The 15,052-nt window shown below is 36.3% G+C and overlaps 1 protein-coding gene across 4 annotated transcripts in view; it reads left to right on the top strand.

The window, feature by feature from the left end:
* CaMKI (Calcium/calmodulin-dependent protein kinase I) overlaps positions 1 to 14,630 on the top strand; it is an 815,424-nt gene extending 800,794 nt beyond the window's left edge. For 2 of the 4 annotated variants that reach the window (XM_081762890.1, XM_081762892.1), the window contains 2 exons: positions 1,149 to 1,278; positions 13,164 to 14,630. In XM_081762890.1, coding sequence (XP_081619016.1) covers positions 1,149 to 1,278; positions 13,164 to 13,222 — 189 coding nt within the window. In that variant the 3' untranslated portion in view covers positions 13,223 to 14,630. The remainder of the gene's footprint in view (positions 1 to 1,148; positions 1,279 to 13,163) is intronic. The other 2 variants (XM_081762891.1, XM_081762893.1) reach the window with 1 other exon arrangement.
* Positions 14,631 to 15,052: the final 422 nt, after the last annotated feature.

The following is a 15,052-nucleotide window of genomic DNA, read 5'->3' as shown; positions in this document are numbered from 1 at the left end:
GATATAAGGGTGTTGTGAAACAGAGACCCTTCCTCTGGGTTGCTGAATAGACAGTTGAGGAGGCAAAATGTTGTCACACCCACATGTTCTTCCTTGGTGACATACGTATGAATTACTAAAAAAGTATTTTTACTGCACTTTCCAACTTGTTTCTAGAGAAAGTGTCCGTAACACGGAGATAAATAATACCTATAAAAGACAAGAAAGACTGTCCATGTCCGTACTAGAGAGTGTCCGCTTTAGAGAGGTTTGCCAATATGTTTTTTCCTATTACAGTGTTTGGAGATTACAAAATATGTCCGTTATGGGAGGTGTCCGCTTTATAGACGGGTCCGTTAGTAGAGGTTGCACTGTGTGTATATATATAATGCTGAAAACCTAAAACGCTCAGCTGTCGTGGTATAAGATTCATGGCAGTAGATCGTGTCTGTGTCTCCATTTCTCACTTTGCCTGTTTAAGAATTATTACCGATACTCTTGTTCAGAGTATCGTAAGTACGATTGCCAGGATAGATTCCATCGACTTAATTTTGTTTTTTTGGTTTATTTTTATTTCTTTGTTTTAATATTTTTTTCTGGGAGGGGGGGGGGAACATTTTCATACAGGGAAGTTTTCTATCATCTCCACTTACTAATCACTCAAGTTTAGCCAGAGGCAGATGGATAATGTAATAAGCGCTAAAAATCGTTAACTACAGTGTACACCCAAAATTTAATGCCCATGGTTGTACTGTACATTTGTCAATAAGCTTTTTACTAATCTTGATTTTTTTTGAAATGGTGATGACATTCAAACTATATCTATTCTTATTTCATATTGTCCCCAATTCTACTTTGTAAACATAGATTAGCTATATATAGACTATTTAATTGTGTTTTCTCCATTCTGAAATTAGACAAAACCATATTAGTTTAGATCAGTATACAAGCACTTGTGTTTACAACGATGAGGACCTCTGTTTTCTTTTTCAGCAGGAGTTTCTGTGATATTGGGGCAGTGTAATCGTTTTGAAATACGTTACATACATTTCCTTGTAAGAAACCTTTCACAGCTATTCTAATAGTTCAATTTCAGATCCCTCATAAACAGAACATCTGTTACGTTTCAGATCCCTTGTAAACTCACTTATCTTCATGTTTTTCCACAGCAATTAATGCACGCAATAGCTATGGTACACAAGATGCAGAGATTAGCTCTTAATAATTCTAGTAGCATGGAGGTTGATGATACCCATAAGTGTACAACTATTCAGGAAGAAGCCGAGATAGAAGAAGAAGGTATTGGTGTGTCGTGTGTTGTGAAACGCTAAAAGCAGTGTTTGTTCCCTAGGTTGTTTTAGAACTTGTGTGTACCTTACCCTGATTACTAGTGAAAGAATGTGGAACATTACTTCCTAACATTTTGCAATGTATTATTTTATAGAAACTTTTTTTTATGTATCTTTTAATAATTTAACAAAAAAAAAGTAATGTAAGAATTACAATGCACATTCATGATAACTGGGAATTAGGGTACAAGTTTTGGTGGTGTGTACCACCAAGTGATGTTATCAATGCTATTTGCAGAAGGCTGCCAACGCTAACGCTTTTCAAATATCCACCTTCTTGTTTAGTGGTTAATTGCATGGTGTTGGATGCATGTCTTTGTGAAAATTGATAAGTTCTTGTTTAGTACTCTTGTTGTAGTGGTGAAGGAATTATATTCTCTCTCTCTCTCTCTCTCTCTCTCTCTGTTGGACAAACTTAGCAATATCCAAAATTGAAGTTAATCATGTAAAAATGACGAACTTATGGAATGGAAACATTCTACTTCCGAATACTTAAATATTACGTTCAATTATTCTGTACACTTTCTGTGAGGCACACAGGAACTCATAATCTTAGCGTTTGACTACTAACTGTGTGTCAATCTTAAATACCCACTGAAGAGATGTACAAAAGTGATAGCATTGATCTTGGTTATTATTATGTGCACATTAACAATTATCTGCTGCATGTTAGATGAGTGCAGCCATTTGTATCCATATAATTTTCACTTTAGTTCTTGATTTATGAATGTATATATATTGAAAGATCAAAAGCGTCCATATGACTAACTTAAAAGATATTTACATAATATTGTACCAGAATGATGGGAAATTTATAGTAGCACCTAAATGAACACTACAATGCTAACAAAATCCAAATAAAATAATGATTATTATTATTATCCATATTATATTATCTATTTATTTAGTGGTCTTGCTGCAAAGAGAGTGTATTTTAAGTTAAGAAGCTTCCCAATTTCTGCCTCTGTAATTCTGACAGATTTTAAAATAGGCATAGTATCATATTAGACCAAAGTAGAGCATTTTGTGCTCGCTGTTATAATAGTAACATACAGATTAATCCAGAGGTCTCCAAACTTTTTAGCCTAACATCCACACTGACTTCTGAACTAAGTCCCAGCTTATAATACCAACACACTGTAGCGTCAGCGCCATCTCGTAGGGAGTAGCAGAACTAGAGCATGTGCTGGAAAAATTCTGCTGCGTGATCGCTTGTCTGGTTGAATATATTCTACGCACCGAAGACGCATGGTATAAACACGAGAGACAACTAACTGAAAGTTGTACAGTTCGGAATTGAATTTTTTAAAGTTTGGAGCAGCAATTGGTATTTGAGAAACAAAATATAGTGCGACTTTTTTTTTTTTTTAACTATAGTTTCATAATGAAAATACAGTGTGCTTAAATGCTAGATAAAACAATGTATTCTATTTATTCTCAACCCCGGCTTGTAATTGTATTAATTAGCATTAGTTTTATTTGAAGTTAGTGCTTTTGTGTATAAATATGGAAAATAAACGAAAGATAGTGAGCGCAGAACATTTAAAGAGCAGTGAGGATGCCAATATTTCGTAATTGACACAAGTATATGATGCACATCAAAGTACGTGCCGTTTTGTTCTAAAGCCCACATTTCTTGTCATTTTAGGGAAGCAACTGCGGTGTCGAAGAGACTTTCATTCTTCGTCTTTAAGCAGTGCAGGTTTTTGTTAGATGGCAGCAGTTGAGTCTCAGTGCCTAAACGAGTGAAACGTGTTTCGGACACTGCCCGGAGATAACGGAATTTTCGGTTTAAAAGCAACGGATAATTGTGAAGATAATTGTAAAATTCCTCACCGCAGCTGGACGTTGTGCAGCCGATTTTTATCGCCAATTGGAGAGTGTGTGGTATAGTGCTCTTGCAGAAACCCCTCTTAGGAAGTAAGTGCATCAGTTCAAAGTGAGGCGAACGAGTGTAAAAGATGAGAAGAGGTCTGGACATCCAAAAACATCAGCTGACACTAGTATTGCCTGTATTGAAAATTTTATAATGGAAGATAGGCATTTCACCATGATTTTTGATACACTGGGGCTAACAATGGGAACAGTAAAACGAATAATTATAAGCGAACTGAACCTAAGGAAAGTTTCGTATCTATGGCTTCCACGAATGCTTAATAACAATCAAAAAGAGGCAAAGGTCCAATCAAGTGTTGCAAATTTGACACTCCTCACAAGGCAGAGACGCAATTTCTTGGAAAATGTTGTGAGAGTGGATGAATCACAGATTCCATTATTCAACCCAGAAACAAAGAGACAGTCAATGCAGTGGAAAAATACAGATTCACCACTTCCCAAAAACTTTCAATAGGTGACATCCAATAAGAAGGTGCTCTACGCCATCTTCTAAGAATACCAGGGAGTGATATTGTCCCACTATATTTCGAAAGGTCATGCAATTACGGGCGAGTATTTCTGTACCCTTAGGATACAGAATTTTTGCCTAAATTGACTAAGAAATGACCACAAATAGCAAATTCCAATTTCATCCTTCACATGGACAATGCACTGCCACACTGTGCTAATGTTGTGACATCCTTGGTTGACCACGGTAGTGAACTTCTTCCATACACACCCTACTCACCAGATTAATGACTGTGGCTGTTCCCAAACCTCAAAGATTCTCTTTGAGGACGCTATTTTGCCAGTAGATCATACCTGGAAAGTAGTATTTCCCAGTATCTGAAACATACCCCCCAAAGATGACTATGCCACATGCTGCTCAAAATAGACGGAGCGATAGCAACTGTGTATCAATAAAGAGAGAGAGTTTGTTGAGCAAAACACACAGGTTAGTTCCCTGTATTTTTTTGTTCCTGGAAATTAGAATGAAACGGCACGTACTTTCGGTGTGCACCTCATAAGAATAAGATAATGAAATTTACCATGAAACAATATCAATCCTCAGAAAATACTACAATGTAAAACATCATTATGAGACTAAACTTTCTCAGAATTACTCGAAATTTACAGGAAGCCTACAGTTAGAAAAATCTGAATCTTTGAAAAGCGGTTTGAAATCTCAGCAATTGTTGTTTAAGAAAGTAAATGCTGAACAAGAAGCAGCAATTCGTGCTAGTTTTCGCGTGGCTCATTCAATGACGAAACATGGGAAACCATTTACTGACGGCGAATTAGTCAGGAATTGTATGATTGTAGTAGCAGAAGAAATATGTCCAGAAAAACCTAATCTATTTATAAACATCAATTTGTTAACAAACCTGTGACTCGAAGAGTAGATGATATTGCAGAAAATATATTAACTGAATTTTCTGACAAAAATCCAACTTATAGTAGTTCTCTTTGGCCGTGGATGAGTCAACAGATTTTTCAGATACTGTTCAGGTGTAGCTTTTTATTCGAGGGACAGATACAAATTATGAAGTGTATGAAGAACTTCTTGGCATTCATAGCATTCACGGCTGGAGAAATTATTTTTAAAGGAGTTGATAATACTGTTCAGAAAAACAACATTCAATGAAAAACATAATATGTCAATATTTCTGGTGGCACAAACATGGGTGGAGAATATAAAGCTGTGCTCTTGTATCAAAGACTGTAGAAAATGGTGGTGGTTCAAAACCATTAATCGTACATTGCATCATTCACCACCAGTCTTTGTGCGGAAAATGCTAGGATATGTGAAAAGTTTTAAAGTCAGTCATATCAGCTTTTCATTATCATATCACATGTGATCAATCATCGTCAATTCCACGAGTTAATTGAAGAGATTGGAGAAAATGATTTACTATATTATACTACAGTACGTTGGCTTAGCTACGGAAATGTTCCAATGTGATGTTTTGAGCTCCGAAGAATAATCGAAAGTTTCTTGAATGAAAAGAATCTTCCTCTAGCTGAGTTACACAGCAATGGGTGGTTATGAAAGTTAGCGTTTTATACAGATTTAACATACATAAATGACCTTAATTTAAAATTACAAGGAGAAAAACAGCTTCTGCCTGATTTATATACTCTCATTAAGTTATTTCCACAAAAAGTTGTTTTATTTCCATCCCAATTGAAAAGAAATGTTTTACGTATTTTAGTACATGCCAAACATTCAGTCAGCGAACTGAGACTCCATTTCCGATAGATTCTGCAATTGTAGCTTTGGATGTTGTAAAAATAAAGTTTGAATCTCGTTTTCCAGATTTTGTTACAATTTCAAACGACATCAAGAGGTTTGAAACTCTTCAACGCCGACATAGAAGCCCTTGCCCCAAAACTTCAAACGAAATGATTGACTTGCAGTGCAGCGATATTCTTAAAGAAAAGTATTTAAATTCATCATTGGTGGAATTTTATAAGTGTCTTCCACTCACACAGTTATAAAGGTAACCAAGAATGTTCTATCGCTTTTTCACCCACCACCTTCGAACATCGATATGTCACTAAGACGTACCTGGAAGATCAAAAATAGTCTCCATCAGCATCGATGACCTTCTGCCAACGTTCTGGAAGGCCATGGATTCCATTGCTTTAGAACTTGGTGGGCAAGTGTCAAGAGCAATTTGCACTTCTACTAGAGATTTGAACTGGCGTCCTTTAAGGTGATTGTCCAAGGAATGGAAGAGGGATTCAATAGTGTTTCCTATTCAAGACGTAGAATGGTGTCCCAGGTCATCCTAGTCACGTGGGGTTTAGCGTTGTCCTGTAACAAGAGGATCCCTTTGCGATTCAGAAGTGCTGGTTCCAGAGTTCTGAATTTTTCTTGAACATGGCTCAATTGTTGACAGTACACAGTTGCATTGATGCTCTGACCAGCTGGTAGCAGTTCCCGATGCACGATGCCGTGAGCAGTCCACCAAATACACAGGAAGACCTTCTGGTGCAGTGCTGGTTTCGGCTGTTCGGGAACCGGTTGATGGGATCCTAACCAATGATGACGGCGCCGTGGAGCTTCGTACAAGACCCACTTCTCATCACATGTCAACATGGCTGTAAAGAAATGGCTCCTTCCTCAGACGAGGCAGCAAAGAAACTCAGGTATCTGCTCGCGTTGCCTTCTGGCCTGGAGTCAAATCATGTGGGATCCATCGACCCAACTTGTAGTGCTTCCCAAGTTGATGGAGGTGCTTCCGAATGGTTTCTCCACTCACCCTGAATTGTAGCCTTAGTTCCAAACATATCTGGCCACTGTTCGCCCCAATTGCTGCCTGAAGATATTCATTTTGTACATGTGTTGGTCTTCCGGCACGTGGTGCGTCTTCGACTGTTATGTCACCGTCCTTAGACTTGTTAAACCACACTACACGGTCCGCGTAGTCACGACACCCACACCAAAGGCCTGGCATATCTTCCGCCCCGCTGCAGCGGCGTTTGACCCCAGTTTGAAGTCGTACAGCATACACTCCCTTATGAGATTCTGTGGAAGCCTCATGTTCACTCAGTCCTTACGCAAGTTCACGGTGAAATGCCACAAACAGGTAGTATGTTGGATATATCCACACCAACAACTGACCGCCTTCCTCACATATCTGGCCACTGTTCGCCCCAATTGCTGCCTGAAGATATTCATTTTGTACATGTGTTGGTCTTCCGGCACGTGGTGCGTCTTCGACTGTTATGTCACCGTCCTTAGACTTGTTAAACCACACTACACGGTCCGCGTAGTCACGACACCCACACCAAAGGCCTGGCATATCTTCCGCCCCGCTGCAGCGGCGTTTGACCCCAGTTTGAAGTCGTACAGCATACACTCCCTTATGAGGTTCTGTGGAAGCCTCATGTTCACTCAGTCCTTACGCAAGTTCACGGTGAAATGCCACAAACAGGTAGTATGTTGGATATATCCACACCAACAACTGACCGCCTTCCTCACATATCTGGCCACTGTTCGCCCCAATTGCTGCCTAAAGATATTCATTTTGTACATGTGTTGGTCTTCCGGCACGTGGTGCGTCTTCGACTGTTATGTCACCGTCCTTAAACTTGTTAAACCACACTACACGGTCCGCGTAGTCACGACACCCACACCAAAGGCCTGGCATATCTTCCGCCCCGCTGCAGCGGCGTTTGACCCCAGTTTGAAGTCGTACAGCATACACTCCCTTATGAGGTTCTGTGGAAGCCCCATGTTCACCCAGTCCTTACGCAAGTTCACGGTGAAATGCCACAACCAGGTAGTATGTTGGATATATCCACACCAACAACTGACCGCCTTATCTCCATTCTCATTCAACTCACGGTATAAGGGTCAATTGAACACAGACTTCCACAAGAAGCGAAATTTCAGTTGTTATGTTTTCTAATCGGTCATATAAAAACATATGATTATTATTTTCTATTATTTACTTAGTAAATTTTACAATTTAATCAAGGTAAACTGTGGTCGGCGGAATTGGTGATGCTCGCAGACCGGTACTGGCCCGCGGACCGTAATTTGGAGACCCCTGGATTAATCCAACATTCATAACTCAAGAATTTCATGCTCTATAATATCGTAGGTAACTACGTAAAGAAAGTTAACCTGTGAACACTTTGTGTTGTTCTTGGTCCATCTAGGGCTAAGGAGTTCCTTCAGAGTTGAATGGTTCGTATTTTGCGAAAAAGTTTGAGTTCGATTTCCGCTGGAAGTACAGGTTCAAATTCCACATTTTACTATGTGTCCCTTAACTCTTGATTATGAAATGAGGCTATGCCTGCAAATAAACTAATTAAGTTAATGCTTGTCCCCACAGTATTTGTTTTACCTTTCTGAATTTGCTATAATGTTCGTGTAAGCCTTCTTCATATGATGATTATAATGCTATGGCTGACATATGGAAAGTTAGTAAACTAAACATTGAAAATATTTGATGTTAATGATTTATGATTTACTTTAAAAAAAAAAAAGAAAGAAAGAAAGAAAGAAACTTTATTTCTAACATTACTCAAGAACTTATCAAAAAATGAATTCCTTTTATAGGAGCACTATATATATACATTTCTGTATGTATATAGTGCCGCTTGTGTGAAGGTGAGTGAAAGATGCGAGTGATTTTATGAATTAAGTTAAGGTTACTTTTATTTATTTTTTTCTCAATCAAGTAAGACTTTATGGAATAGTTAAATGCTCCGTTCCAGCTAGAAAGAACACCTCTTGCCTCATGCCACAAATATAATGTTCGCTTTTGCTTCTTATATGTGTCTAGTGTAGCAGTTATTATATTAATGTAAATGCCATAAGACAGATGTCTTTGGGTGATTTGTTGGTTGATATGAACTTTGGGTATCGAACCCTGATTTGTCTGTCCGTTGAGTTATCAAGGGTAAGGTTTCTTATCGTGAAATTTTTACTTGCCAAGGTGAAACTTCGGGGACAGCCAGGAGAGCCATGTTGAAAATTTGGATACATAGGCCGAAAACACGGTTTGTTTATGCTTAGAATTGTATAAAGTATCAATAATAGTTTTTTTTTAAAAAAATGGTTGCCTTTGTTTAGTGGAATTGCATCTAAAGATGAAAGCGTATTGTTTTCCGTAATTTCAGTCCAATTGTCAACACCATTAAATAGGTTACTTGAGCTTGATTCTATTTTTATACTGTATATGGCTGGTAACGGTGGTATATAAACCCCACAACCATTACGTTTTTTCAATTCCTTACCTGTAGTATTAATCGAAGGCAAGACCTAATTGCAGATTAGAAAATATTATTTAAATTGGATTCATTGAACTGTACACCCATGACCAGACAGATCACCCTGCAATTAGTATCCAAAACGGAGACGGCATGTAACTAATACTACTGCCTGTATTCTATGTTTCTGTATGAAGTAGCATATATTTGCAGGTTTTTTTTTGTTAGCCGTTTATTATTATTATTATTATTATTATTATTATTATTATTATTATTAAGGAACATTAACTAGCGGCTCATAGAATATATTATCTGGTCAGTTTCAGTTGAACAGCAAGCATGATGAAAACCATGGAAGAAGGGCACGTTTTTGGTTGAATGAAGTCATTATCGGGCATAATTTTAAAAAAAAATGGATATAGACAAAAAAAAATGTCTAGAAACGTTCTTATTTTCTTGACTCTTTTTAATCCCATTTTATACTGATTTTTCTTGCTCGTAACTTTCCTTTTTTTTTTTCAGTTTTGTTAGACACGTATACTACCTTACACACATTATTTATTTTTATATCACTTAAAACTATGATAGATATATTTTTATGTCAGTAATCATTCGTAGGTAGTGTAGACCTACTGCAATTTTGGTGAAGGTGATACCCAGTGTGGCAGAGTAGATTCGATATACGAGTGCGAGTCACCTTAGAAATGGTCGATATGCAGGAGTGATACTTGAAAGTAGCATTGTATTGTTATAAGAAAATGAAGTATAATTAATTAGATCATAACATATTTATATGTTCACAACACACTGTAGTAAGTTTCTGTTCTTATTAGTTGTGAAATTCATATTCATCTAGTCTTCTGGAAATGTTCAGCTATCCAATATTTACATATTACTAATCAAGCAAGTATTCTCATTTAACTTTGATTTATACATATCACAACGAAAATTTTAATGTTAGTTTTCTTTCATATTGTAATGTGTTCTTGTCTAGAGAGGATTAGCTCTGTGATTCATTGCGGTTATTACGTTTAACTCTCATTGAACAACCACATTCTTTTTGTAACTGTATGAAATTTCCTTACAATTGGAATTAATTTTAAATTCTCATTATGTTTTTACGTGACAGCCCCCGCTTGCACCACATTGAAAAGAAAACTAAAAGATAACATTCAGCGTAAAGGCAACAGCTTCCCTACCTGTAAAGTGCAAGGTCATGCGTAGGGAATACACGTCCACAATTACATTCAGACATTTCAGAAAACGTTACATCAATTTCAGTGACAATAATAATTTGAGAGATCCTGAACAATATACAACAATATCCTAGTTCGAGCAAATTCAAAAGAAATAAAAAGTCGGTCTTCCAATCGTCCATAGCAATGGTTTCAACTTTATCAAATGACACTTTTCAAAATGCCCACATGAATTAGTAAAAAAAGGAAGTTGCAGAAAATAAACCAGTACAATCAGTGTTGTCATATTCAACCAATGTACATTTCTTCTTACGTTTGTTAATTACGCGCTAGTTGTTAATACAATTTTAATGTCTTCTAACACGTTTGAAAGTGAAACCGTTGTCACATTTTGATCGTTTTAATACAGACTTGGCCAAAAGTCAGGTAACAGTTCTGACACAGGAAAAGTTGTTGAGTTGGGAGTCCGCATACTCCATATATGGCGATTGGGAGATGGGACCACCTCGAAACTGCAAATAACCACAACCGCCATGTTGGAGTCGGCCATCTTGAATATAACTTTTTTCTTCTTTCCATCTATCTTTTCTCACTTATGTGGGACCGACGTTTCTGATGAGTTTTCCCCATAAAGCCCTGCTTCGGAATTCCTCTCTTGCTAAGACTTTTCTCCGTGAAGTCATTCTTAACCATGGACGACGTAGGAACTGGCAACCAACCCGGGTCTCTCCCGGAACAAGTTAGTCATTTGTTCTTATTAGATGGCCATATCATTGCAGTCTTTTTTTCTTGGATTATCTTAGATATCTCTACAACCTGGTTGTTCCCCTTACTCTCTCATTCTTCATTCTGTCTCTTCTCGTTATCTCACACATCCAGCGTAGCATTATCATTTCGGTAATATCCAGCCTTTTTCCCTGTGTTTTCTTTATTGTCCATGTTTCTGCTTCGTATATCACTGCTGGTCTAATCAGTGTTTTGTAAATCATCCTTTATTCTTTACCGTGATTCTATGGTCACACTGAACACAGCATACTTTTTTCCAATTTCGCCATCTCTCTCGCATTATGTGTCATTTCCATGTCCAAATAAGTGCGTGAGGCCTTGGATCAGTCTCTGCATGCATCAAGTGGGCTTTGTGGTGGAAAAACACCGTGTGCGTTGGCTTTTTGAGGGTTCTCCCGTTTCCTCCCATTTTCTTCTACTACCTCATTTATTTTCATCACCGTTTCCTTTAACCTACACAACATAATCGTGAAACGTGAAATTGAAATATGCCATTTCAATTTACACGTTCAAATTACTATTCTTGGCAACAGATTAGCCAAAATATTTTTAAAAATTCACTTCATTCAATCGTTCTTATAGCCTTACTTTTTTTCTTTCTGCTAATTTTAACGGCTCAAACTTCCAAAGATTGACCTCTTCAATATCACTTTTTTTTTTAAAAAAATTTTAAAAAAAGAAGATCGACACCAGGGATGCGACATGTTTCATACATTTTTTTTTTCGCAGGGATACAATGCCGCTAACTGTTCGCTTATTAGGACTAGTTTTTTCCCCTGTTGATCCCATACATGCTCGAAATGACCATCCTGCGCGACAATGGTGTATGCTACACGCCTCTTCGAGTCCTCATACACAGCTAGCATTATCTCTGAACCCACAGTAGCACAGACATTCTCAATTTGCTACATCAAATGCTGCAAATTCCGGATCTTGATCGAGTATACCCAGGTAGAAATCCACAGGCATGAAATCCAGAGAACGTGGTAGTCATTCCACACTTACGTTGTACGTTTATAATATGTGTGATATTTTCACGATTTTCTGGCATATCTATATCTGTATATGTAATATCAGGTTTACCAGTAAGAACTTCAGAAATTTAAAAAAGAAGCAGAATGAAAACTACAACTGATAACAATATAATTATTTATTTTGAAAAGTAATCAGTAGCACTTTGTTTTAAAGATTATAAGGCTCAGATGTCCTACTCTGCTTCAGTGGGGGGATGGATCCTAAAGGTCCAATTTTGCACCACTTTTACACATATTTCGCGGTTGATTCTCAGTGGTACTTTCAGTGTTCCATTAACAAACCCGTCCGAGATAACCACTCTGTCTGTCTGTTGCAAAAAGCAGTATTCAGAGATTCGCTTTCATCCAAACGTTATCGTGTGAAGTAACGGATGGACGTATTACCATTACAATGTCATACGGCCTGCTAGCGTGATCCTAATGATTCAGAGAGAGAGATCACGTAATCACATCATTTCTCAATTGAAAGTGTCGGGGAAAGTTTTCGTGCATTATGTCTAGAGTAATCCATTGCACCCACCGGAGAAGAGGAGAACGTTTAAACGACATATTTTCCAAAACAATGTCATTGAATGCTTTTCATAATAATAATAATAATAATAATAATAATAATAATAATAAAACGTCATTCGTAGTGTTCATTCTATCTCATTTAAAGTTCTGACGTTCTTGTTAGTAAACCCTTTGAATTAGTACCCCAGAGTGTCAAATGAAGAACAATATTTTTATCAACCAAGTAGACGACACATAATTTCAGAGAATATAAGCCAAAACTCTTTAAACATTCAAAAACTTAAAATTTAAAATACAGTTAAGTGAAACCATAGTCAACCACTTAAAAAGATAATGAATGAAGTCTCACTTCTCAATTTGTAAAACCAAATTCTATTTTATATTTTTATTGGACTAATGGTCCTAAAATGCATTTTTGGAATCCATGACTGTGCCAGTTGCGGAACCAAGAAACATCGTGCTTACGACTTTTTGTAGATTTTTTGTATACTATTATCACAATCCATTTAAACGCAAAAATGATATTGTTTCTTATATTATCTACTCATTACTTGCATTATCTTATATTATCTACGCATTTTTTAAAATTTATTCTGTCATTAGTATAACTGAATTTTAGTGAATTATTTTTTTTTTTCTTTTAACTTGTGATGTATCTTCAAAATATCATAAAAAGGTCGTATTCATTGATTTGTAAATTTCAGCAAGCATACCATGCAGCAACGGTAGTTCGACAAATGCAGCGGATGGCACTCAGCAGTAGCCGAAGTCCTCTACCAACTCCGAGCAGTAACGCAGAATGCAGCCCACAGCGAACTGGCCTCAATGGAAACAATTGACGTACTCTGGAGAACTAGTGTTTAGATCTAGCAGACTTAATGTGGGCATAAGTAATGTAACGTGTGTCTGTTTTAAAAGGCCTTGAACTCTATATATTTTTGTTCATTCACAAAATACATGTGACTGATTTTGTGATGCTTTCTTGAATTTATTAATACTTTCCGTGGATGAACAGCTAAAATGGGATACATATACATACATACACACATATATATATATATTTGCATGTGCCAACCTTTTGTTTTGCATTTTTGTTATTTTTTAACGTTCTGAAATGGGTTGACATTTCGTATATGGTGTCGTATTATATATATATATCTAAATATTTTCAAATTATCTTCTACAGAGCTTTTCCCATAAATGTATATGACGGCTGCATTCTGCTTTAGTAGTTTATTTTCTTTATTTAGAGGTCTATGTTGTAAGTAGTAATGCTGTGTTACTAAAGGACAAATGCACATATCCTAGACAAGGATTAATATCTTAGAAAAAAATGTATAATACTCGAAGTTGCCATTAATTTGTCTCTTGTTTGCCATAAACTGTCAAATAAGTTACACTGTTTTAATTTCTTTCGTAATAATACAATAGTTAGAGCAAAATATGATGTTTAAAAGTTTTTAAGGTGAGGTTCGTGTGAATGCGCGTTAATGCTTACATGTTCATGAATATATAAATATAGATATATATATATGCGTATTTGAACGTATGAATGTGTGTATGTGTGTGTCAAGGAGAAATAAAGTTCGATTACGTGCGTGTGAGCGTCTGTGTACATATATACATACATAAATAAATATATAATTATACATATATATATGTCTGCGTGAGTGTGTTGTAACTCATGTCAGTTAGAGAATAATAATAATAAATAATATGTTAGTTACGTAAAAGAAGTTACATTCTGTCATCTGTAACTTGTACTATAAGCATAGTTGAAAACAGAATGTACAAAACAATAATTGTACTGTCACAATATCAAAATACTTTCCCTTTTCAAGAGCATTTAGATGTTGGAACAACTGCATAAAAGAGGTGCTACCTCCAAAAAGTTATTCTGTGGTGCACATTATTTTATGAGGTGATAGAATTGAAGAAAAAAAATACTGTGGTATATATTCTTGTTTTGTAAATGAGATGTATGTTTTATCTTAACGATGGTATTGTCAATATGTTACAATTTCCCTATGCATAAACAAGTGTTCCTTCCTTGGTAAAAAAAGAAAGATTTCTACTTTTTGCTGCGGATCTGCATTCTTATTTTGTTAGAATCTTGTTGTATGTTAAAAATCTATTGAATGAAGTTCAGTTACTTATTTGTTTCTTGAAAATATTTTAAGTTTATATGCTCCTTACTTACATTATTATTATTAAAAAAACAAATTACATTCAGAATCACGTTTTTGATATGCGATTAGAAGTACACTGACTGTAAGCGGAAGAAAATACACTGATTAGAAGTAATATAAAACTCGTAAACAAAACTCGAAGTTCCACATATAAGTACTTCTAATAGTTCATATTCAATTGAGTCAAAGTGATGTCCTGAACAAGGTACTACCCATTGTTTCTATTCAGACGATGTCTTTTGAATGAGATTTTACTTTTTCTCGAGGGTTTCAGGTGTGTCCAAAAACCTAGGGCACATTAACTAGCAATAACTTGGGAACAATTTGATTTGAGCAACATTATACTAAGTGATATGTGTGTCATTTGTTTTATTTTCTCTTCGTACACACGTCATGAAATCTTG

Source organism: Thermobia domestica, chromosome 6 (genome assembly GCF_964235325.1).
Source record: "Thermobia domestica chromosome 6, izTheDome1.hap1.1, whole genome shotgun sequence".
NCBI lineage: Eukaryota > Metazoa > Arthropoda > Insecta > Zygentoma > Lepismatidae > Thermobia > Thermobia domestica.
This window is presented reverse-complemented; position numbering and strand designations above follow the sequence as displayed.